This window comes from Sitophilus oryzae, unplaced genomic scaffold (assembly GCF_002938485.1).
Source record: "Sitophilus oryzae breed Bouriz unplaced genomic scaffold, Soryzae_2.0 scaffold_552_pilon_pilon, whole genome shotgun sequence".
Lineage (NCBI taxonomy): Eukaryota > Metazoa > Arthropoda > Insecta > Coleoptera > Curculionidae > Sitophilus > Sitophilus oryzae.
The window spans coordinates 856788-884256 of NW_022147143.1; the positions used below are offsets into that span (position 1 = coordinate 856788).

Below are 27469 nucleotides of genomic sequence, written 5' to 3' on the forward strand. Positions count from 1 at the left end.
TTTTAGAGGTTACTAGATATTTCGTATTAAACATGTAGCTGCTATATTAAAAATATTTTGTGGTGTGTTGTTGCATAACTGACTAATTTCCAAGCATCGAATAGACGAAGGAAGGAAGCGAAGGGACGAAGGAACGCGAGGAAGTAACGCAAGGAAGTAAGGCGAGGAAGGAGCGAAGTGTGAGTATGGGGCTTAACGGACACGTAATGGGAAGTATATCTCTTCTCGTAAAATATCTTAAATGAAACTATTCGAGAACACTTTAGTTTTTTTTTAAATTGATACGTGTATAAAAACCGTTGACGTTCTGTTAAAATACACACAACCAAACTTATACGGAATCTATTATTTTTCATAATTTTTGAGATGTATGAAAATTTTGTGTTTATGAATAAAACTCAGTCCTTACAAATGACTTTTAATTAAAAATAATCCATATAGCAATAAAAAAATTAATCAGTTCTCAAAATAAACAAAATGGTATTTTTTTGGTTTCTGAAACGAAATTAAAATTTAAATTTTTAATAGCCAAAAAGCATAAACAAAAAGAAAATCGATAATTTTAATATTCCTTGTTGCCACCTCTAGCCCTTATGCAAGCTTCTATCCGCGCTGGCATGCTTCTTATTAAATTATCAAAGTTGTCTTGGGGCATGTTTTCCCATTCTGCTAATGCTGCATCAATAAGCTCTGCGAGATTTCCTGGATTGTTTCGACGAGCTCTAACTCTTCTTTTGAGCTAGTCCCACAAGTGTTCGATAGGGTTTAGATCTGGTAAATAGGCAGGCCAATCCAAAACTATGACACCTTCCGTTTCAAGACACCAAATCAACATATCTCCGACCCGTTAAAATTTGTAGCAGTGGTAACAATGGAGTTTTTGCTCCCAGTATAATACCTCCCCAGAACATTACAGTACCTCCTTTATATTTTGGTACAGATTTGGCAGCCTGAAGTATCTCTCGTCTTCCTGGAGCTCTGAGAACCCGAATTCGATAGTTATCTGATCTTAGACCATTTCTGGTCTCATCCGAAAAAAGAACATTTGCCATTTCTAAGTTGTCCAGTTTTGATGTTGAAGGCATCAATTTAGCCGGTCAATTTTATTTTGCCGAGATAACTGTGGGATCCGTAACTCTCTCCTACTGTAAAACCCTCATGCACGAAGCCTTTTTCTTATGGGTTTCAACTGAAACGTTCACACTTGTAGCTGCCAGAAGTTGTCTTTTTAGCTCTGGATGAGAAACATTGAGATTTATTCTAGCAATTTAACACACAAGGCGGTCTTGTTGTTCAGTTGTGACTCTTTGACGACTTTGCCAGGGCCTATCCTTGTGTGTTGCTAATTCTAAGTACCTTGTATATGTTTTCGATACACCCTTGGTAACGCCTACTATCTCTGCTACGTCTCTCTGGAGCATTCCTTGTTCGGTAAGAGCAATAATTCTTCCCCTCTATACATCTGTTAATCCAACATAAGGCATTTTTTAATTTTTTTGGATTGAATGAAAATTACCGGACAATGGTGATTTTACTACTGAACGCAAAATTCAAAAGAAAATAAATCGCAGCAGTCGTTTATTCTTTTTTATCATTTTTATTTACAATAAAAAGCCGTATCTTAAAGTTGTATACCAATTTTTATCTTTGCAAGAAATTTAGTCAAAAATAAAGAATGATTCCATATATATAAGTAAAGAAAAAATTAAATTTCATTCTTATAGAGATTTTCGGAATTTTGATGAGACTGAGTTTAATAATGACTTGCGTAGATTGAGTTGGCAAAGAATATTTCATACTAATGATATTGATAGTAAAATTGATATTTTCACTAATTATATAATGGGTCTCTTTGAAAAACATGCCCCCTTTCGACGAGTAAGGTTGACAAAACCAAGAGCACCATGGTTTAGTACGGAACTTCGTCTTTTGAAAAAAGATCGTAACCGTGCCTTTAGTCGGTATAAAAAAACATTAAGTCTGGAGGATTATGCAGTTTATAAGAGAGCTAAAAATAAGTTTACACAAGAAGTGCGAAGAAGTAAATATGAATATCTCGAAAATACTCGAAAAAATCTCAGTAAGCGTGAAATATGGCAAGCACTTAATAATTTAAATGTACATAAGCGCAATAATACTAAAAAATTCCAGATAATCTTAAAGATGATGAACACAATAAATCGCCATTTTGTAGACTCTAGAGGCTCTGAAATGTGTGACTGATCCTGTTACTGTTAACCTTTACAATAATAACACATTAGCGCACGTGAAAAACATTTCAGTTTAATAGCATTAATGAAGCAGATCTGCTTGATGCCCTTGCTAGCATTAAATCCAATGCAGCAGGCTGCGATGGTATATCTCTATTAATGGTTAAATTGTGCTGTCCTTATATTGCCCCCTACCTTGCTCATATTTACAATTGCTGTTTAAATAATAGCTATTTTCCGATTAGTTGGAGAAATGCAATGATCATGCCCTTGCCAAAATCTCAATCCTACAAGTTTAAAAGACATTCGACCTATAAGTAAATTGCCAGTTTTATCAAAGATATTGGAAAAGTTGGTATATAGTCAAGTTTTAAATCATTTAACTAAACATAATTTGATCCCTGATTGCCAGTCAGGATTCAGGAGTAAATATGGTACTTCTGCCGTTTTAGCTAAAGTTTTGGATGATATATTAATAGAATTAGATACAGGTAAGGGTGCAAGTCTGCTTCTATTAGATTATACTAAGGCATTTGACACCTTTGGGGCATGACCTTTACTGGCAAAGCTTCATTATTACGGGTTTTCGGAAAATGTTGTGGAATTGGTTGGCAGTTATTTGTCTAATAGATGCCAGTGTGTAGTTCTCGATGAGGCTCAGTCGGATGCTTTACCGCTTTCTAGGGTGTATTTCAGGGTTCCATTTTGGGACGACTCTTGTTCCTTATTTACACCGCTGATTTGAAAAAATAATGTTGTGGGATTGCGAACTGCATCAATTTGCTGATGACACGCAAATATATGCAACTTACACTGCTGAAAATGCAGCAGCTGCTTTACAATAATATTAATTCTGCTCTTGAGAAAATAAGTAAATACTCATTGAATCATGGTCTTCAGTTGAATCTTGGCAAAACTCAAATGATTTGTTTTGGTAGGGTACTTAGCAAAGGGATTATCTGTTAAACTGAATAACGAAATAATCCATCCATTAAAAACTGTCAAGAATTTGGGTTTGGCTCTAGACTGTGATTTGATATTTCGAAATCATGTCAATTCGATTGTGCAGAAAAAGTTATACAGCATTGAGGGGATTGTATAGGGAATAAAAATATTATGAGTCAAGCATTGAAACGTAGCCTATGTGACAGTTTGGTTCTTAGCCATGCCAACTATGCTGACATTGTGTATGGACCTTTGTCTTTGACGTGCACCTCCTCTTCCAGAATACAGAAGATTCAAAATTCATGTGTACGTTTTATTTGTTCTCTGGATAGAGGGGAGCATATATCTCACCTTGGCTTAAAGAATTGAAGTGGCTTAATATGTATGAACGCCGTAGACTGCATTTGGCTACCTTTGTACACAAAGTAATTAAATTACAGACACCATTATATTTAAAATCTAAATTAAAAACTGCGCCAAACTGTTCATAGCAGAGACACTCCGAAATATTAACCAGTTATATCTACCTCAATATTAGACCTCTTTATATCGACGATCATTTACGTATTCTGCGGTCTCGTTATATAATTCCTGCCCAAGTGCTTTAATAGCTAAGTCCCTCGGTTCATTTAGATCGGGGTTCAGAGATTTATTATTCCATAATGTGAGTTGAGTATACTTTTTGAAGCCAGCCAACTATGCCTCTCCTTGGCTCTCTCTTCATCAACACCAATACATGCCTGTTGTCTTATGTTATTGCATAATGTACTTATAGGTATTAATTGTTCTCTATGTGTGCTCTATGTGTTACACTAATAGTTTTGTTAATGCTTTATATTTTTTATATTTTTTTGTATTTTTTCTGTTGTTTTTTTTTTGTTATTATATTTATACATTTGATATATTAATTTAAGATAAGGTAGTGGATATTGATATTATTTGTTAGGTTATACTGTAATGGTACTCGGTTAACTAAGCAGTTATTTACTGAAATTCGCCGAGGATTATTAAAATAAAGACATATTATTATTATTATTATATAAGTTTGGTTGTATGTATGTAGTTAAAGTCTCAGAGAAATAATCAGATTTGATTTTTTTCAATTTTTCGGTGCTTTTTGACGTCTATTCCGTTATTATAGTATCGATTTTTAAAAATATCACCTATCACTATTTATTTAGTACACTTTTTTCAGCGCCTTAAAATCACCATGGCGATACGAATGTGTGGAAGGATACTGCCAAAAAAGACCAATCACTAATGAGACTGAAAACACTGCCTTAAGTTTGCCAGCTTGCAGGTAATAATCAATGCAATTATTTTTTTTATATTAATTTCCTCTATTTTTCAATTGATTCTGTAGAATCTTCTGTGCGGATGCTGCAGCGATATGGCCCAAACCTACAGGAGATTTATCTGTAGGAAATTTCCTGACAGCCATCAACATCAACAGCATTGATATATTGGGTGCAAAATCTGAAAGTCCGATTTTCTCACTGGTCAGAGGAGCTTCTAAGATATTCAGAAAACAAATTGAAGTTCTGGTACCAAGGTAGGTCCGAAAATCTAAAAAATATGGCAAATTTTATCATAAATTTTAAATAAATCCATATTTTTGGGGAATATCTATCTAAAACTCATAGACCAGCAAGTATTTGCTGAGAAAACACTCACAAGTAGGTAATTTGCAAGTGGGCATACGTGGAAAAAACACGAGAAAACACACTTATTTAAAAAATTACTATTACGAGGGTTGTTTTTATATTTTGCATATAGACGTAGAAAAAAACAGTACATAACTTTTAAAAATATTATTTTTCGAAGTATTCCCAATGAAGAGAAATGCATTTTTACATCTGTTGGAACCAATTCTGAAAACAGTTACTTCACTTGCTTGTTGGTACCTTCAAAATTGCGTTTTTGAAGGCACTGACTGCATCTTCTGGGGACTGGAACATTTGACCACACATTTTTTATTCTTAATTTTTGGAAAAATAAAAAAGTCGTTAGAACTTATCGTCGGGACTGTATGGACCCAAGCAGCATTTGGACGTCGGGACAACGTTGTGTCACGCGACCAAACGTCGGGGCGCAACGTCGGCACAACCTCGTGCCAACCCTAGTCTGCACTAGTTTGGAGAATAATTTTTGGGTCGAAACGACGTTGGATACCGACGTTGGCTAGAAGCCTAATTTAGTACAATCTGCAACGTTGTTTAAAATCCTAATTCACAGAAATACAAATCTAATATGGCGTCTAAGTCGCGTTTTATCCTAAATTGGGATAATTGTAATTATAAAAATATTATTTTTATGGTTTAGTTAGAGACATATGTCAGATGGCAGTGAAGGAAAACAAAAAACAAAAGTATTTAAGTGTGGAGGATGTTTGAAGACATCATAATTATTGAAACACTTAACCGACTCTGTAACTCGTTACCCAAGGCAAAAAAAGTTAAACGCAAACAACTTTATTGATAAATGTATTGTTTCTACTTTGAAAAATACTAATGGGCCTTTAAAATTAAAGAAGTTTTAAAAATTTTCTTGAATTTTTTTTTAGTAAATGAGAATAATTCATTCGCAGTCGAAAAAATTGTTTCCGCGTGTTTTTTAGGGTCAAATATTTCAAGTTAATGTATTCAAAAAGCAGAAATTGCTATTTTAGAAACGAAACATTTTCTTATTTAACAACATGGCGGCTTGCACTTTGTTGTTTTGGAGATTAAGATGGAGTAGTTCGAGTAGTCGCATACTGGTCTAATAAAGTCGCAGTTCGGCCTTAATAATAGGTAGTATACTAGTCGCAAGATTGCCTAATTTAGTCATCCTAGAGTCTAGCTTGTGCCGCCCTCTATAATCTAAATAAACGAGGGAGTGGATAAACTATCGGTAATATATGTCGATGTATATTTAAATTTAGTTTTATATGTACCTTTCTTATGTCCCATTTTAATTAATTTTTTTTTTATAAAAACAAAAACAGCACTGAACTATCTGACTGAACAGAACAATGAAGTGAAAATTTAAGATTTAAGGTTATGGTTCAATACAGTTGCAAAAATGTAGTGACCCGACGTCCTACCAACGTAAGAATAAGGAAATCTAAACAACGTTGGAATTAGTAAAACAGACGACGTTTGCATAACGTTGGAATAGGTCCTGAAACTGACATCGGAAAACTCTATATTGTCCAACGTTGTAGCTACGTTCTAAAGATCACTTAAGCAAAAAAGATTACAAGACAACGTTTATTCGACGTCGCAGAAGCTTTTACTTTGTTGTAGTACTAGTTCAACGTCGGCACAACTTCACAACAACGTTTACATTTATTTTAATACCCAAGGTACGGAGCTAACTATTTTTTGTAACTAATCCAACGTTGTGTTTAGTAAACATGTGGTCGCAAGTCGTGAAAATGCTACTTGGGGAGGATTGTCCAACAATTCAATGGTTTCTTGCTTTAAAGACTCAAATGTTTTTCGAGTTGTGTGGGAATTTCCATTGCCTTGGTGAAGGATTTTTCGTCGTTGAGGGTTGCTTTTTGGAAACTCAGCAATTATTCCGGCAAACAACTAGATAACCACCAATCAGCAGCAACAGTTCTTTGATCTTGCAGAGGAATTGTTGCTACACGACCCGCTTTTGAGACAAATGTCGCCACCATTTTTTTGGAAACACTTCGAGAACGGATAACTTTCGTCGATTTTGGTTCATCTCGGAACATCCAAACATCCAACTGACGTTTATTTTCGGGTTCATAAGAGTAAATCCAGGATTCATCACCATTGAGTTTCCTGCGTTAAACCGGTGGTGTAGAGTTTTTTGACACCAATTGACTCTAATTATTGCTTTCTGTTCTTCCGTCAACAGATACGGTATTCAACGAGAAACTCATTTTTTTACTCATAATTCTTCATGTAAAATTTTAGAATAGAATAGAATAGAATAGAATAGAATAATTTATTGATGTCAATACCATACAAATAGTGGCGTACATAAGTCAAAATATAAAATAAAATACATATATAAAACACAATTAACTTAAAAATTAACACAAAAGACAAAGTTAAAACCATCATATTAGATGGGTATACAATGACAGTTATATATTCTAGTTAATACATTTTAATATAAATATAGGGGGTGGAGTTTCCAGAATCTCTAATATTCTAGTTGTAGAAGGAGTTTCCATCAAGTGAGATTAATATGTATATCACTTGAAAGAAACTCCGTCGTGTCATACAGTGGATTTTCAAGTAACCAGCCACGAACCCTGCCTTTAAACACCTTATCGGACAATAGTTTATACCCATCCGGGAGTTTATTGTAAAACTTCACACCCCAGTATCTAGGTCCATCTCGAGACCTTTCATCCATGCGTATAGGGATACTGAGGTGCTCCGCCCTACGAGTGTCATGTGAGAGCCGTGCTGAGCATTTGTGGGATATTTTTCCGTATTGGCTTTTTAAACAATATATAATAATAGATTTTCCAATATATAAAGATTTGGGAGAGTAAGTATATTTAACATTTTAAAGGTTTCCTGCAATCATCCCTGTAGCCCAATCCTCCGACAACTCTCAGTCTCCTCCTCTGAAGCGCGAAAACCCTGCGCCACTGAGGTGCGTGACCCCAAGCCAAAACAGCGTAGGACATCACAGAATGAAAAAGAGCGTAGTAAGCCGTCCGCAATACGCAACAGGAAACAGTACCTGACAAATACACGCAGAACGAAGAGCGCGCTTCTTAGCTTCTGCATAGTTGCCTCAATATGAGCATTTCTATCTCATTTCACTGTCCAACTGAACCCCTAAAATGGAACAGATTCCCTGGAGAAGTTGACGAGTCCTCAAGGGCACTCCTCAAAGAAAAAATTACACGATTTGTTTTGGCCTCATTTAAAACTAGGTTATTTTTCCCGAACCAGTCAGCCGCCCTCGCTTGAGCGTCATCCGCGCGTCCCCCTAGGTCTTTTAGTTCTTTCCTCTGACCGAGACCGCTGTATCATCTGCGAATAAAACGTAGTGTCGTCAACGTCGGATATGTGGTAAGTTGTTTATATAAATCAAAAAAGTAAAGGGCCCAGTACTGAGCCTTGTGGGACACCATTTTTAAGAGGTCTTGGGTTCGACCACAGCCACCATCAACGACCACTCTCTGTATTCTGTCCTCCATGTAGGATTTCAAAGGGGCAACATCACCCTCACTAAAATTATAATAGTCGAGTTTTTTAATGAGTAACTCGTGAGACACACAATCGAAGGCTTTACTTACGAATCGCAAAATACCGCGCCAACATGTTCCCTACCCTCAATGCCCTCCAAGATGAATGACACGAGGTCCAGAATAGTCAGCACAGTACAGTGCGTTGGTGTCCTGACCTGAAGCCGAACTGTTGGTCGTTCAGCAATAAATTATCTTCAAGGAATAACGCCATTCTTGAGGCCATACATTTCTCAATGATTTTTGAAAAACAGGAAGCAGTGAAATCGGACGATAATTAGATATATCATTCTTGTCCCCCTTTTTGAATACGGGTACAACAACAGCCTCCTTGAGACAACATGGAAAAATGCATTCCCTAAAGCACAAATTAATTATTTTTGTTAGCGGTATAAGGATAAGCTCCCTTATCATCTTTATAATCCACACTGAACCCAAATTTGTCACGCGAATCTTTATTTTTTAAATAAAGATTCGCTTTATATATAAAGATTTTATGAATTGTGGTCTTTGAAATGCCCAATGATGCTTCAATTTCATGATATATGATATGCTGATCTTCTTGGATCAGCTTACTTACAGCATCGACGTTTTCCTGGATGACTGCCGTTGTCGGTGGGCCTGTTCTTGGATCATCGCTAAAACTAATCCATCCACGTTTAAATCCTTCATATACCAGCCAGAAATAGTCGACTGATGTGGTGCTTAATTGCCGAAAACATAAACCAACTCGGCAAGGCATTCTTGTTGAGCCAACTGCCTCCAGAAATTGTAGAAAAATATTGCGTGAAAATTTTCTCGTCTACTTCAAAAATTCAGTGCAAAGTACAGGTTTAAACCTTTGAATAAGAAGACTAAGGAAGGAGCATATCAAAAATCTTAGGTACCCCGCGATGGGCCTCAAATATGGCCGACTTAAATTCCGGTTTATCAGTGTCGTTCTAATTTTATGTAAAAAATGTAAAACTATGATGTAGGGTAGACGTGGGGTAGACTCAATAATTTGTTGTTTTATTTTACGTTGTGAATAAATGTTGGTAGTTATTAAAATTGTTATAAAATATATAATTCTAATAAAAATAGATAAGTTATAATAAGTATTTATTACCACAAACATCCGATACGCTACTGAAGCAGGTAAGTCAAATTAACGTATCTAAATTCTTTGACATCTAATCTTTGACAAGTAATAAAAAAAAGCTAAAATGCAAGAAAAAATATATAATTTAGTTAATTTAAGTGAATTTCATAAATGATCGGTTTACTACACGTATGTATATTATATAGTCACTTACTAGCGAAAAGTTGTTCCATTATTTCACTCAATTTTTGCCGAGATCTACCGCACGCTACACAACCAACTATTTTAGAGTCTTTTTCGATAAATCGCGATACCTAGTGTCACTGTTAATTTAAGTGCTGCCACAATTTCCATCTAGATTTACTACCTTTATACAACTATCAGTAGTAGAATAAATAATAAATAACATAAAATAAGCTCCGTAAAGACTGACAAATCCACAAAATTTCAGATCAAATTCAAATGTGTCAAATGAATCGTCAAACAGAACTGTCAATGATCCCCACCCTAGAGAGCTTTTATGGTGCTTTTTCCGCCCACCATGCATGAATACATGGATAGCATTATGCTCCTTCCTTAGTCTTCTTATTCAAAGGTTTAAACGAAGCGGTCTAAAACTTTGGCGTTAAGTTAACTAAAGATGACAGTTAATTTTTTGACATTTGATATATTATGTTGACAGGCGCCTACTATGTTTCTATATGCAAAATATAAAAAACAACCTTCGTATTTTATATATTATGTTATAATGAGGTATAGAAGACAATAACTGATTTAATAATTGTTTCAGGAATGTCGTACCCAAAGGAGGAAAATCTTTAGTCGTCACTTTGGACATTAAAAATTCCAATATCGATCAATTCAGTTTAGACTTAGATGAAAGTTACACGCTAAAAGTTTCTGAATCTTCAGGTAAAATACTATCCCATCAAAACTATAAAATGTAAAAAATGCCGAATTTCGCAAGGCATTTCCTTCCACTACAAAAAGTTATTAACTAATTATAATTAATAAATAAAGATGTGTAATATTGGCATGGCCACTATAAACGTTGTTGATAGGTAACTGATTAGCTATTGTCCACAAAAACGGTGTCGCGTTAGCTTAGAAATGACGATCGATGATATTCTCCATATAAGTTCACACATATAGCAGCGATCTTCATTTCTAAGCCATCTCTGACGCCGTTTTTTTTCGTTAGTATTGTATAAAGTGTTAATCTCGATTTTCAATAAATTTTAGATGGTCGAGTTCAAGCTTTAGTAACCGCACCAAATTTTTTCGGTGCTAGACATGGGCTGGAAACGTTGAATCAACTGATAATTTTTGACGATTTAAGGGACGAATTGCAAATTGCCAGAGATGTCCTCATCACCGATAAACCTGCATATCACTATCGAGGAATTCTACTAGATACTTCCAGAAATTTTATAACGGTAACCGAAAAGAAAACAATAAACTTTCGAATTAAAATGACATAAAACAACTGTCACTCTCATGCACTCTATATTTGAACAGACTATAGCAACCCTTAAAATGATATTAATGATAAATATTTACTAATTTTGGTTCCTTTAACGAAATCGCACGAGAATAACTATACCGTATGATCGAAAAAAAAAAACAGCGCCAAAGACAGCTGCTGGGAAATGAAAATCAATGATAATTTTCGCGAGGTTAATCTCTAGACGTCATTTACTAAAAATTGAAACAAAACTTGTCAAAAATTAACACTAATTATAAAAAGGCAACTCTATTTCTAAAAAAACATTTTTTCTCGAGTTTCAAACTACACCATTTAAAAATCATTTTTAAATTATTATTTATTAATCCCATAACGTCGTTTTTTTTTCGATCGTATGGTATATACAACGTCTTGTTTAAATTTATTGTTTACTTTCAGGTTGAAAGCATCAAGAAGACTCTAACGGCAATGGGAGCAGCAAAGCTAAATACTTTTCACTGGCATATTACTGACTCTCATAGTTTTCCTTATGTGTCCAAATCACGACCGGAACTATCCAAATATGGCGCTTATTCTGCGAATAAGGTGTACACTGCTCAAGATGTCCAAGAGATTATCCAATATGGCAAAGAAAGGTAAATCACTTGATGATATTAATCTATACTAATCATAGATTTAGGAAGAACAGATATCACATTATGCATTTTAACCCGATCAAACATTTGGAGGTTGACTACGTACTGTAAAAATCAACTGAGATAGAGAAGGCGACATTGCCACATATCAAATTTGCGCCTATCTACTTAGTTTGATTTGCAGAAAAGGTGACTTTAAAACTTTCACCGGATATCAATAAATCTCAATTTCTTAATTAAATTAATAGTTTATTCTTAAAGAAGCATGCGTAATAATATGGTTATTAACCAGAGGATATATGTGTTACTATTAAAGGACATGTTTACTACTGTTTAATGCTGAAACGTTCAGAACTATTGGCAACGTCGCTGCTAGTCTTCCAGAATGAAATGAGCCGTCCGTCCCACCACACCTCGCGACGGCCCTGGTACGTTATAGTAGCGTACTACGTTTAGCTTACGGTGTGTTTGAAGTCGGAATCAAGTCCGAAGTGAACTTTTCAGTGTTTTTCAGTAGTTTTTGTTTTTGTTTAACGTACTTTTGAATCTGAGAATTTTCAATATGGTACGACAGTGTCAAATGTGTGGACAAATAAGCTCAAATTACCCGAATTTGTCTTTTTCAGGTAGGTATTGTTTCCGCCGCGCCGTAATCGTACATAGGCGTCCCAATAACGGAGCCTCTCACAATTAAAATAATTTCTAATTATATTTGCTTGAATTTTGATCTATTAAAACAAGAACGTAGTAGCCGGTAATTGAATTATAATTGTCTCACTACTACCTAACTGTTGTAGATCATAAATAACAAATTTGAATATAAACGTTACATTTGAAACTTTATTATAAGCCAGAAAGTGACATTTTTTTCTTAAAATTGCGTCCTATTTTGGTCATTATATACGATATTCTAAAAGAATTTTGCTCAATAAATAAACAAAGGTGTTTACTCGACCTTTTTTACATTTTATTGCTTTATTATATCTGTCTCTTCGGCCTTGTTTAGATAATTTTTTACCACCGGACAAATACATCTTCCTAGCGTTATTTGTACGGTGTGTTTAACTTTTTTTAGAATGGGACGAACTGTAAATAATTCTTAGTTTTATGCATACCTATATAGAGAGCGACCCAGGCCTCCAAAAAAGCTTTTTACCTATTACGTTTTTGGCTTGTGATTTTTATTTCAATTTTTTACATAAGATGGGGGCCATTGTAACACACATTTTCAAAATATTTTTGTCAACATACAGGGTGATTCAAACCGTAATACATATGCTTAATACAGTTCATGAAGATTAGGACATTTAACTAAAATTTGATTATCTGATGAAGCTACCTTTAAAAAGTAATGGATTTGTAAATAAACGTAATAGGTATTCATTATTATGACAGAAATCCCATACTGTAGCACACAGATTTTATACTTTTATGATAAATGCCTTCTATTGCGAGACTAAAAGGCAATTGCCTCGTATCAGAGCCATCATAATACAAGAAGAAGACCGAAAGAGTCAAATCTTGTCTTATATTTTCAAAAAAAACACAATATAAAGTAAATATTGATTTTAGGTATAGGAAGTTATTAATAAGACAAGATTAAACAACTGTTACACAGTACTTCACAGGAAGCTATCGATTGCGAACCAACTAAATCGTTACTAATTCGGTACTAATTTTGAAAAGTTCTTTTTAAGATAAAAAAAGGTAAAACTAAAACCTAAACTATCATTTGAGATTAAACGGGAAGTTCTAAATAATGTTACCTAATCTAAACAAGAAAAATTTATTTATAAGTTAAGTTTTATAACATTCCTAATTAAATTTGGGCGAAAAGAATATTTCTGTTTGCTGTAGGTAATTTTCTCAGGGAAAAAATAAAAATGTATGTATTACGTAAATAAAAATGACTTTTTAAGTAAAAAAAAATCAAAAGGACAAGTTATTCTAAAAAAGGACTGTCCTTTTCAAAAAAGGACAAGTGGCAACCCTAGGTATTTCTGGAATGGAAATTTAATGGCAAATCTACAACTTTGGTTTGAAAATATGTTCCGGCCACCTATGTTTACAAAAATGTCTAAAATGTGCTTAAATTCCTCCATATTCTGAAAAAAAAATTGAAAGAAAAGTCACCAACCACAAACCTAATATAGAACTATTTCGGAAGCCTGAGTCACCCTGTAAATATTCAAAAGTAACTGAAAGTTTATATAAGAGTAACTGAAAGTTTAAATTGAAAATTGACGTTGGAGCGATTTTCGAAAACTACTAACGTTTCAACATAAGTATATGTGGGATATTAATTGTATTATTATATTAGACCTTATAACAAAACTCATCTGACGAAAAAGTGTTAATGTAGTATATTAATATGGAGTAAAAATTTTACTAATTACTTTATTTTTACTTTACTAATTCGTTCCAAAAAACGATACGCCACTGGCCATTAGAACAATCCAAATGTGCCTAGTTGCCGGGGTCGGAAATTTTAGACTTCTCTGTCTCTTCTGTCCTTGTTTGACACATTGGAATGTTTGATACACTACCAACGAGTATTTATGAATGAGATGTTCGGTCTATCTTTATAATGTCTTTGATACTAATATATAAAATCCTTAAGTAATCCTTAAGTAAAGTAACATACTGATTAATCACGATCCTGCTCGAACCACTCAACGTAAGAAGCTCAATTTTGGCATACAGGTTGATTCTAGGGTGTAGAGGTTCGATAAGAAGGGATTTTTCGAAACTCCAGTTCCAAGAGGGTGAAACCACCCCTCAAATATTACAATATTTTTTATTTAAAAAACGATCAAGTTTCCGAAAAAATGCTTAAACTTTTTAATTTTTTTTAAAAATGTATACAGGGTGTTTCGAAAAATCTGGTCATTGATTAATCACGATCCTGCTTAAAGCGCTTGATGTAAAAAAGCTATATTTTATTTTGCTGTTTTACATATTTTAAGATTTTTTAAAAATTTATACAGGGTATTTAATAAAATATGACCATTGAGAAATCACGATTCTACTTAAACTGCTTGACGTTTAAAGCTGATTTTTGGCAAACGGATTTTTGGAAAGTCAAATTCCAACGAGATGAAACTACCCCTCAAATATTACCAATTTATATAATAATATCGCCATATTGTTTTTTTCTCATGCTGACATAAATGTGAGAAAATTTTATCCAGTTTGTATGTTAATGGAAATTCTTGCTTTGCTTTATCATCACCATTACAAATGATTAATTCGACGCGAACGAAGTCGCTGGTACGCCCTAGTAACACATATAACGGGTATTATTAAAATATGCTTTGCTCATCAAAGGGAACCAAACAATATTACTTTAGGAGTGTAGAATAACCTAAAAAATATAAATGGATTTCAGGGGTGTGAGGGTACTGCCCGAATTTGATGCTCCAGCTCACGTAGGAGAGGGCTGGCAGAACACCAACTTAGTAACATGCTTCAACTGGCAACCCTGGCAGGACTACTGTGTCGAGCCACCGTGTGGCCAATTTGACGTCACTAAGCCAGAATTGTATGACGTAATTGCAGGTCAGTACATATAAGTTTTATTTATTCAAAGAATAACGCGTCTTGATTTTAATATGCCACTATACATGGAGAGTATTAAATAAGAGCAAATATTTTTAGGGGTTGTATACCGGGTGCGTCTCAAAAGTGGCTCACCCCTATAACTTTTTTAGTTTTTCAGATAAAACAACGACATTTGGTATGTTAGTATATGACATAAATTGGGATTGATTGACGTATTCAATTGTTTTCGGTTACTTCCTGTTTCACCGGAAATGACTACAACTTTTGATTTTTAAATGCCACCCTCGGTATTTTTTTACTTTATTCGATAGAAAATGACACTCTCCATCGAATGACATATCATGTAGTCACTCAAAAACAAATTATATTTTAAATTTCAATCTAGAGTGTCATGGCTGTGTTAAAAACACTAAATTTTAATCAAGGAGCCTTGGAAAAATAGATTTGATCATCTAATGTTTTTAGTGTCTTGTCCTGGTCGGTTAAAAGATGCCCAAATCGTATTTTTAATCATATCCTAATTTTTTCAAAGGGAACAAGGGTGGCTCGTAAGCATATTTGGAAAAGGCATTTTTTTACGAATAATTTGATACCACACACTTGGTTTTCAATCAAATTGTCATTATGAACCGCATGTTATCAAAAGTTGACATATGATATGTAATTCGATTCAGAATGTCATTTTCTATCGAATAAAGTAAAAAAATACCGAGGGTGCCATTTAAAAATCAAAAGTTACAGTAATTTCCGTTGAAACCGGAAGTGACTGAAAACAATTGAATACGTCAATCAATCCCAATTTATGTCATATACTAACATACCAAATATCGTTGTTTTATAAGGAAAAATAAAAAAGTTGTAGGGATGAGAAACTTTTGAGACGCACCCGGTATTTCGACCCCAGAAACACGTTTTTATGAGGTTTTTACGCAAAAAATAAAAATTTTAAAATTTGGAGTTTTTCTGAAAAACATTGGAATAAAAAAATAGGTAAAAATATTATTTCTTGATAATATGACAACATCCCAAGCAGCATTTGGACGTCGGGACAACGTTGTGTCACGCGACCAAACGTCGGGGCGCAACGTCGTCACAACCTCTTGCCAACCCTAGTCTGCACTAGTTTGGAGAATAATTTTTGGGTCGAAACGACGTTGATACCGACGTTGGCTAGAATTTAGTACAAACTGCAACGTTTAAAATCCTAATTCACAGAAAGACAAAACTAATATGGCGTCTAAGTTGCGTTTTATCCTAAATTGGGATAATTATAGTAAAAATATTATTTTATAGGATTTACTTAGAGACATATGTCAGATGGCAGTGAAGGAAAACAAAACAAAAGTTTTAAGTGGAGGATGTTTGGAAGATCATAATTATTGGCTGAAACACTTTAACTGACTCTGTAACTCGTTACCTAGGCAAAAAAGTTAAACGCAACAACTTTATTGATAACTGTATTGTTTCTACTTTGAAAATACTAATGGGCCTTAAAATAAAAGAAGTTTTAAAAAAAAATTTTCTTGAATTTTTTTTAGTAAAATGAGAATAATTTATTTGCAGTCGAAAAAAATTGTTTCCGCGTTTTTTAGGGTCAAATATTTCAAGTTTTCAAAAAGCAGGAATTGCTATTTTAGGAACGAAACATTTTCTTATTTAACAACATGGCGGCTTTCACTTTGTTGTTGTTTTGGAGATTGTATGGAAAAGTTCTTCGAGTAGTCGCATACTGGAATAATAAAGTCGCAGTTCGGTCTTACCAGGTAGTATACTAGTCGCTAGATTGCCTAATTTAGTCATCCTAGAGTTAGCTTCGAGCCGCCCTCCATAATCTAAATAAACGAGTGAGTGGATAAACTATCGGTAATATATTATGTCGGATGGTTTAAATCTACCCTTTCTTATGTCCCATTTTAATTAAGTTTTATAAAAACAAAACAGCACTGAACTGTCTGACTGAACAGAACAATGAAGTGAAATTTAAGATTTAAGGTTATGGTACAATACAGTTGCAAAAAGCTAGTGACTCGACGTCCTACCAACGTAAGAATAAGAAATCTAAACAACGTTGGAATTAGTAAAACAGACGCATGCTTGCATAACGTTGAATAGAACCGAAAAACCGAGTCGGAATTCTATATTGTCCAACGTTGTAACTACGCTGTCCGAATCACATAAAGATCACTTAAGCAAAAATGTTTACAAGACAACGTTTATTCGACGTCGCAGAAGCTTGTACTTTGCTGTAGTACTAGTCCAACGTCGGCACAACGTTATAAAAAACGTTAAATTTATTTTTAATACCCAAGGTATTTTCAATTATTTTTGTAACTAATCCAACGTGTTCAGTAAACAAGGCGTGGTCAAGTCGTAAAAATGCTGGGCCTACGTAGATTAAATTTATGAGAAAGAAAAACCTGCAGAAAAGCAAACCAGTGGTTTCAAAATTTAAACAAAAAAAAAACTTTTTTGGAAATTTTCATTTTTTTTTTTTTTTTTTTTTTATTTTTTATTTGAAAACGGTCATGAGAAAATATGGTTCTTTTATCGATATCTACCAGCTCTTCTGAAAATAGTTGCACCTTTTTAAGACTCACCCTGTATAGTAACTTTTCGTTTTCGGGTTTTTAGGTTTTATCTTTTAATTAAAACGAATTAATTAGTTCTCTAATATTATTATTACTTGCGTTATATACTTAAAAATTTAAGAAATAATTTATTATTTAGATATCTACAACGACATGTTCGATCAGTTCCAACCGGACATCTTCCATATGGGCGGAGACGAGGTAAACTTTAACTGTTGGAACAACACAAAATCCATCGTCGAATGGATGGCTAAAAAAGGCTGGGGTCGCACAGAAGCTGACTTTATCAAGCTGTGGGATCATTTCCAAAGCCAGGCTTTAGAAAAAGTCTACAAAAAGGTAATGACAATGAAAAAAAATTGAAAACAAAAAAAAATTAAAAGTTTTTGAGAATTTTTTTTTTATATATTAATACAAACATTTATTAGGCTGGCAAAACTATTCCGGTGATAATGTGGACCAGTCACCTCACTCACAAGGAATACCTGCTCGAGTATTTACCAAAAGACAAGTACATCGTTCAGATCTGGACAACTGGCCATGACGAAATCGTCAAAAACTTGCTGAAGAACGATTACAAAGTGATCCTGAGCAACTACGACGCCCTGTATCTGGACTGCGGATTCGCCGGATGGGTCACTGACGGAAATAACTGGTGCTCGCCGTACATCGGATGGCAAAAAGTCTACGAGAACACACCTCTAAAGATCGCAGGTACGACAGAAAAATCATTATAGAGACGTTGTTATTTAATGACCTATTATTTAGCAATAACAGTTCGCAACATTTGTTACTTTACACAGACCCAATCATCCTATATCTGTGATCTCTAGAGACGTTCCTATCTAATGATCTGATGCTCTTTAACTGTTATTTAGAAATAACAGTTCGCAATTCTTGTTATTTTCAAAAAATAACATGAATGAAAATAAGTATACAGACCTGACCATTCTAAATCCGTGTTATTTTCTTGTTTATCTGTTATTTTCTAACTGTTATTTAGAAATAACAGTTCGCGGTAGTTGTTACTTCCAACAAATAACAGGCATGAAAATGAATATAATACAGAGACCTGATCATCCTAAATCTGCAGTATAGGGAGACATTACTTAATAATCTGTTATTTATTAATAGTTCGCAAGCCTGGATTTAAAAAAAAAAAAAAAAAAAGAATAATAATTTAAAATGAAAATAATAATATAATTTTTTTAAAATTTTGAGAATAAATATACAGACTGTAGGTCGTCCTAAAACGGTGATCTATAGAGACTCTGTTATTTAATTACCTGTTATTTAGAAATAAAACAGTTAGCAACATTTTCAAAAATTTTTTTTTTAATACATTTTTTATTATACTTTACTTAATGCTCTGTTATTTCCCAACTGTTATTTAAAAAAAAAAAAAAAAAAAAAAAAAACTGTTATTTAAAATAACAGTTAAAATAACAATAAAAAAAAAAAAAAAAAAAAAAAAAAAAAATAATTATATAATTTTCTCATCATAAATTAGTGGACTATAGAGAGGTTATTATTTAATGATATGTTATTTTTCAACTGTTATTTAGGAATAACAGTTTGCTACACTTTTTTTAAAAAATAAGTATACAGACCTGATCATCCTAAATCCATGGTCTATAGTGTCTATAGGGACAATATTTAATGGTTTGCTATCTTTTTTTGAAAAACATATCAACAATGAAAATAAATATACAGACCTGGTCATCCTAAAGCCGTGGTCTAAAGAGACGTTGTTATTCAATGACCTGTTATTTAGTAATAACAGTTCGTCCAAATTTGTTACTTTTCAAATATAATAGGCATAAAAACATAGACATACAAACCTAGTGGTGGTCTATAGAGGCGTTATTTAATGATCTGTTATTTTGAAGCTGTTATTTAGAAATAACAGTTCACGTCAATTGTTACTTTCAAAAAATAGAAGGCTTGAAAATAAGCATACAGACCTGATCATTCTAAATCTATAGTTTATATAGAGACGTTAATATTTTCAGAGCTGTTATTTTCCAACTGTTTTTTAGAAATAATAGTTTGCGACTTATTTCTAACTCTATGTTTATGAAGGCTTTTTATAAAATTATAGGCATGAATATATCCATGCAGACCTGGTCATCCTAACTCCGTGTTTTATAGAGACGTTGTAATTTAATGATCTGTTATCTAAATGTTATTTAGTAATAGTTTTAAACTTGTTACTTTCCAAACAAAATAGCCATAAAAATAAATATAAAGACCCCGTAATTTCAAAATCCGTGGTTTATAGAGACGTTGTAATTTAATGATCTGTTATTTAGTAATAACAATTCGTCAAAATTTGTTACTTTCCAAACATAATAGGCATAAAAACATAGACATACAAACCTAGTGGTGGTCTATAGAGACGTTGTTATTTAATGATCTGTTATTTTGCAACTGTTATTTAGAAATAACAGTTCGCGTCAATTGTTACTTTGAAAAAATAGAAGGCTTGAAAATAAGCATACAGACCTGGTCATTCTAAATCTATAGTTTATATAGAGACGTTAATATTTTCAGAGATGTTATTTTCCAACTGTTATTTAGAAATAATAGTTTGCGACTTATTTTTAACTCTATGTTTGCGGCAGTTGTTACTTTTATAAAATTATAGGCATAAATATATCCATACAGACCTGGTCATCCTAACTCCGTGTTTTATAGAGACGTTGTAATTTAATGATCTATTATTTTCCAACTGTTATTTAGTAATAATAGTTCGTAAAACTTGTTACTTTCCAAACAAAATAGGCATAAAAATAAATATAAAGACCCCGTAATTTCAAAATCCGTGGTTTATAGAGACGTTGTAATTTAATGACCTGTTATTTAGTAATAACAATTCGTCAAAATTTGTTACTTTCCAAACATAATAGGCATAAAAACATAGACATACAAACCTAGTGGTGGTCTATAGAGACGAGTTATTTAACGATCTGTTATTTTAACTGAAGATGAAATAGTCTGCGTCAATTGTTATCATTTCCTGAAATAGAAGGCTTTGAAAATAAGCATACAGACTCAGTCGTCTCCTAAATCAGAAGTTTATATAGAGACGTTAATATTTTCAGAGCTGTTATTTTCCTATTCTATGTTATTTAGAAATAATAGTTTGTGACTTATTTTTAACTCTATGTTTGCGGCAGTTGTTACTTTTATAAAATTATAGGCATGAATATATCCATACAGACCTGGTCATCCTAACTCCGTGTTTTATAGAGAGATGTTGTAATTTAAATTGATCATTATTATTAATTAAAACAATAAAAATTATTTTTAGTAATAATAGTTCGTAAAACTTGTTACTTTCCAAACAAAATAGGTATTGGGAATAAATATAAAGACCTCGTAATTTCAAAACCCGTGGTCTATAGAGACGTTGTTATTCAATGACCTGTTATTTAGTAGTTCGTCGTACTTTGTTACTTTCCAAAGGATAATAGGCATAAAAAACATAGATGACAAACCTTGGTGGTGGTCTATAGAGACGTTGTTATTTAATGATCTGTTATTTTGCAACTGTTGTTTAGAAATAACAGTTCGCGTCAATTGTTACTTTGAAAAAATAGAAGGCTTGAAAATAAGCATACAGAAAATTTGAAGATTTTTAATAGTTTTTTTTATTTAGATTATTATTTTCAGAGCTGTTATTTTCCTATTCTATGTTATTTAGAAATAATAGTTTGTGACTTATTTTTAACTCTATGATTGCGGCAGTTGTTACTTTTATAAAATTATAGGCATGAATATATCCATACAGACCTGGTCATCCTAACTCCGTGTTTTATAGAGACGTTGTAATTTAATGATCTATTATTTTCCAACTGTTATTTAGTAATAATAGTTCGTAAAACTTGTTACTTTCCAAACAAAATAGGCATAAAAATAAATATAAAGACCCCGTAATTTCAAAATCCGTGGTTTATAGAGACGTTGTAATTTAGAATTAATTCAATGGCCAACCTGTTATTTAGTAGCTGTTAGTCTGTAAAACTTGTTATTTTCCAAACAAAATAGGCATAAAATAACATAAAGACCCCTGGGCATCAAAAACTGTATTTATAGAGACGTTGTACCTTAATGATCTGTTATTTAGTAATAACAATTCGTCAAAATTTGTTACTTTCCAAACATAATAGGCATAAAAACATAGACATACAAACCTAGTGGTGGTCTATAGAGGCGTTATTTAATGATCTGTTATTTTGAAGCTGTTATTTAGAAATAACAGTTCACCACCTAAAAGCTTTCAAAAGTAGAAAGCCTCTGAAAATAAGCATACAGACCTGGTCATTCTAAATCTATAGTTTATTTAGAGACAAGCACATTTGTGAGCTGTTATTTTCTCCCCATTCTATGTTATTGAAGAAGTCGGTGACCATTTTAACTCTATTATCAGTTGGTTATTTATGAAATAAATGAATATATCCATGGACCAGTCACCATCCTAACTCCGTGTTTTATAGAGACGTTGTAATTTAATGATCTATTATTTTTTTTTTTTTTTTTTTTTTAAATTAATTAAAATCACTGTCACTTTCCCAAACAAAATAGGCATATAAATAAAGACCCCACTTTCAAAACCCGTGGTCTATAGAGACGTTGTAATTTAATGACCTGTTATTTAGTGGTTTGTAGTTCGTCGTAAATGCATATTTCCTAAAAATAATAGTAATAAAAAGCGTTAGTATTGCTAAACCTGAAGTGTGTGGTCCAGTAGAGACGTTGTTATTTAATGATCTGTTATTTGCAACTGTTATTTAGGAAATAGTCAAACAATTGGTTACTTTCTAAAAATAGAAGGCTTGTAAAATATTACATGAATCTGGGTCAATTCTAAATCTATAGCCATATAGAGACGCAATATTTTCTGTCTATAGCTGTTATTTCTTCCAACTGTTTTTAGAAATAATAGTTTGCGACTTATTTCAAACTCATGTCATATAGTTGTTACTTATATGTAAAATTATAGGCATGAATATATCCATACAGACCTTGTCATCCCAACTTGTGTTTCTTCTTATAGACGTTGTAATTGTTAATCGGTCATTTCCTAGCCAAGATTTAGTAATAATAGTTCGTAAAACTTGTTATTTTCCAAAACAAATATGAAAGGTATAAAATAAATATAAAGCACCTGTAATTTCAAACTGTGGTTTATAGAGAGACGTTGTTATTCAATGACCTGTTATTTAGTAATAACAGTTCGTCAAAATTTGTTACTTTCCAAACATAATAGGCATAAAAACATAGACATACAAACCTAGTGGTGGTCTATAGAGACGTTGTTATTTAATGATCTGTTATTTTGCAACTGTTATTTAGAAATAACAGTTCGCGTCAATTGTTACTTTCAAAAAATAGAAGGCTTGAAAATAAGCATACAGACCTGGTCATTCTAAATCTATAGTTTATATAGAGACGTTAATATTTTCAGAGCTGTTATTTTCCAACTGTTTTTTAGAAATAATAGTTTGCGACTTATTTCTAACTCTATGTTTGCGACAGTTGTTACTTTTTATAAAATTATAGGCATGAATATATCCATGCAGACCTGGTCATCCTAACTCCGTGTTTTATAGAGACGTTGTAATTTAATGATCTATTATTTTCCAATTGTTATTTAGTAATAATAGTTCGTAAAACTTGTTACTTTCCAAACAAAATAGGCATAAAAATAAATATAAAGACCCCGTAATTTCAAAACCCGTGGTCTATAGAGACGTTGTAATTTAATGACCTGTTATTTAGTAATAACAGTTCGTCAAAATTTGTTACTTTCCAAACATAATAGGCATAAAAGCATAGACATACAAACCTAGTGGTGGTCTATAGAGACGTTGTTATTTAATGACCTGTTATTTTGCAACTGTTGTTTAGAAATAACAGTTCGCGTCAATTGTTACTTTTAAAAAAATAGAGGCTTTGTGCCACAGCTGTCAGTTCTAAATTTAGTTTATAGAGATGTAATATTTTCAGAGCTGTTATTTTCCAACTGTTTTTTAGAAATAATAGTTTGCGACTTATTTCTAACTCTATGTTTGCGACAGTTGTTACTTTTTATAAAATTATAGGCATGAATATATCCATGCAGACCTGGTCATCCTAACTCCGTGTTTTATAGAGACGTTGTAATTTAATGATCTATTATTTTCCAATTGTTATTTAGTAATAATAGTTCGTAAAACTTGTTACTTTCCAAACAAAATAGGCATAAAAATAAATATAAAGACCCCGTAATTTCAAAATCCGTGGTTTATAGAGACGTTGTAATTTAATGACCTGTTATTTAGTAATAACAGTTCGTCAAAATTTGTTACTTTCCAAACATAATAGGCATAAAAGCATAGACATATAAACCTAGTGGTGGTCTATAGAGACGTTGTTATTTAATGACCTGTTATTTTGCAACTGTTGTTTAGAAATAACAGTTCGCGTCAATTGTTACTTTGAAAAAATAGAAGGCTTGAAAATAAGCATACAGACCTGGTCATTCTAAATCTATAGTTTATATAGAGACGTTAATATTTTCAGAGCTGTTATTTTCCAACTGTTATTTAGAATAATAGTTTGCGACTTATTTTTAACTCTATGTTTGCGACAGTTGTTACTTTTATAAAATTATAGGCATGAATATATCCATACAGACCTGGTCATCCTAACTCCGTGTTTTATAGAGACGTTGTAATTTAATGATCTATTATTTTTCAATTATTATTTAGTAATAATAGTTCGTAAAACTTGTTACTTTCCAAACAAAATAGGCATAAAAATAAATATAAGGACCTATAGAGAAATATAAGGGTCTATAGAGACGTTGTAATTTAATGACAACGTCTCAAAATGTTATTTTCCAACTGTTTATGAAGAATAACAGTTCGGAAGACATACCACTTTCAAAAAATAACAGGCATGAAAATAAATTTACAGACCTGGTCCAACTAAATGTGCTAATAAGGTTCTTTCTATAGTAATATTCTCTATTTTTCTGTTACAGGAGAAAAACGGAAACTCGTCCTAGGCGCAGAAGCCACGTTCTGGACGGAACAAGCCGATTCCACTTCGCTGGACAGCCGATTGTGGCCGAGGGCGTCGGCCATGGCGGAAGTGCTGTGGTCGGAACCGGAAACGACGTGGCGGAAGGCGGAAACTCGGTTCCTGATTCACAGGGAGCGACTGGTCAAGTTGGGCGTGAACGCGGACGCTCTGGAACCGGAATGGTGCATGCAGTACGAAGAAAACTGTCCTATTGGCGGGAAATTTAACAGTCATAACAAACCTTAACGAGTTTGATTGGTCTGATGTTAATACTCACCTACAAACTTCTTTTTTACTACAGAACAAATATTTTTTTAATGCGATTTTTAAGTAACATTCAAAAGACGAAAGTAATAAAGAAATAAAATCGTACAAAACTGTGTTTTTATTTGATAAATAGATTTTCATTCAATTCTTTTGAAGTGAAACTTTTATACGCGCGCTGGGAGTAAAAATTCAAGGCCGTGACACACAAGCTAGCGAGACGAAAAGTGGTAAGGACAGCCTATACGGCTTAAAAATACGATACATATACAGGGTGGTCGGAATTGTATTCTGGAAACTTCGGCAGCATATTCTACAGATAAACATAAGTAAAAAAGTTCGTATAAAGGTATGTCCTAAAAGGGTGTAGAAATTTCATTTTTAATTCGATTTTTTCCAAATAACTTCTGAAGTAACGTCAATATTTAGATGAAAATTGGTGTCTGGGAGTTTTTTGACATGAGAAATTTGATTTTGATGTCACTATGACTCCTACTTGTAGAAGGCGCCACCTACATATTTTTTAGCTAGTTTGAAGAGTAATAACTTTTTGTCCATACCTGTATAAAATTACCAAATACGGTTAAATAAAATATACGACGGCCTCCCCATAAGAGCAATAAGAGGATTCACGTCCCAGTATTGAAGGACAGAAAATCGAGTGTTTCTTAATCTACCTGTATTAGGTACTACCTCCTTTGGGAATATGGAATCCCCACAGAGATTAGATTTGGTAGACATTGTTTTATATTTCACATAATTTCTATGCATTAATAATAGCCTGAAAAATATTTTATTTAAAATGAATTTAATCTTTGATTAAACTACACTACAAAAATACTATCAACTATTTATCACAAGTTTAGTAACAATAAGTTATATTTTACAAATATGCAGACAGTACAAAATACCTATAATACACAAATATAAAAATCATAGACTCTCTTTTTTACTATGTACATACTTATTATAAACATTTGATGTGCTTATTCTAATAATAAATTTAATAATATTCAGTCGTTTTTAAAACGATGGGAATTGTTTCCTCCATTCAAAATAACCTGAAACAATTTGATTATCAATAATTTAGCGTAAAATAAAGAAAAACGGTGTCAAGTTTCCTTAAAATTAATGACCAATAACAATTTGTGTGTAAAATATCTCAAACTGGATTTCCAAGATAACTTGACGCCGCTTTTATCAATCATACGGTATATATTTTTTATTTATATGCAACCCATAATACACTAGTGGTGTATTGTGAGTTGCAGCATACGCCAAAAATTTTAAATTGCCGCAACAGCTGATTCTTCTTGTCATTTCATTTTCTAACCTCGCCGATCAATAACAAATATTCAAAATTAAAAAGGTAAATAAAAATAACTTTATAGTTTGAAATATTTAAATTATTCACGTGACTCTTTTTTTATTCGAGGGCTTACTAAAAAATCTTACCACTCTCCTTTTTGGTTCAATTTTAAAGCAAAAAGGCGAGCCAGACAAATAGTACCTGATAAAATTATTGATTTGTGCCCATCATGAAATACATTTTATTATTAACAAAAGAAATAATACACCGTTTTATTACAATCAAGCTGATGTATCACTAGACTAAAATAACAATCATAATATTATGCTAAACTAAATACCTTACATAGTAAATATTTAGTTTTGAAAACAGTACTCGATTTACATTATAATCGATAAAGTACTAATAACAAAAAAGACTAGAAAGTAGTCTAAAATTTGATTTTACTTTATGTATATTATAAAATAACATAAATCTATGGTCTGTCTAAAGAGAGGATACGTGACAGTGAAGTTGTACCTTTTAAATGCACTCTTAAATGTCGATTAAACCTTCCCTGGCTCGTTGGACAGACTATAGTTATAAAATGAAAATAAATGCATTTAAATTAAATACATTTTTACATTGCAAATGACCTGTAATTAGAAATCTACTACAAAATGGTATTCTGCGTGAACAAATGAATGGTTTAGCTGCTAAATCTTGAAGATCTTCTCTCTATATTATCTGAAGCACCTCCTCACACTATGGACTGTAATTGCTAAGATAACTTATAACTTACCTTTAAATTAAAAGCAATAAGAACATTTAATGTTTAGAAAATCAAAGTAAATTTCTCTAAAACTTATGATAAGTTGTAGAATTATAAAAAAATGCTATACTATCCACCTAATATGATTATACTAATATAATGTAAGGAACTCATTCAACTGTGGGTCTTTTATTATTCTTCTTGTGATTTAATAAAGAAAAACAAACCAAAATCAAAAACCTTTGTGAACACTGATACATTTTTTTAACAGATTATAAAAAAATGTTAGAGAAAAATACTATATTTTTGGTAAATATGGCAACAAATACAAAAATTAAAAATTCTATACATTTCTTAATTTT

The 27469-nt window shown here is 32.6% G+C and overlaps 1 protein-coding gene across 1 annotated transcript in view; it reads left to right on the plus strand.

The window, feature by feature from the left end:
• Positions 1–25160, plus strand: part of LOC115887172 (chitooligosaccharidolytic beta-N-acetylglucosaminidase) — a 27086-nt gene extending 1926 nt beyond the window's left edge. Inside the window, exons 4-12 of the mRNA XM_030906517.1 lie at positions 4351–4455; positions 4519–4707; positions 10254–10375; positions 10706–10899; positions 11367–11563; positions 14952–15121; positions 17852–18051; positions 18141–18426; positions 24743–25160. Coding sequence (XP_030762377.1) covers positions 4351–4455; positions 4519–4707; positions 10254–10375; positions 10706–10899; positions 11367–11563; positions 14952–15121; positions 17852–18051; positions 18141–18426; positions 24743–25029 — 1750 coding nt within the window. The 3' untranslated portion in view covers positions 25030–25160. The remainder of the gene's footprint in view (positions 1–4350; positions 4456–4518; positions 4708–10253; positions 10376–10705; positions 10900–11366; positions 11564–14951; positions 15122–17851; positions 18052–18140; positions 18427–24742) is intronic.
• Positions 25161–27469: the final 2309 nt, after the last annotated feature.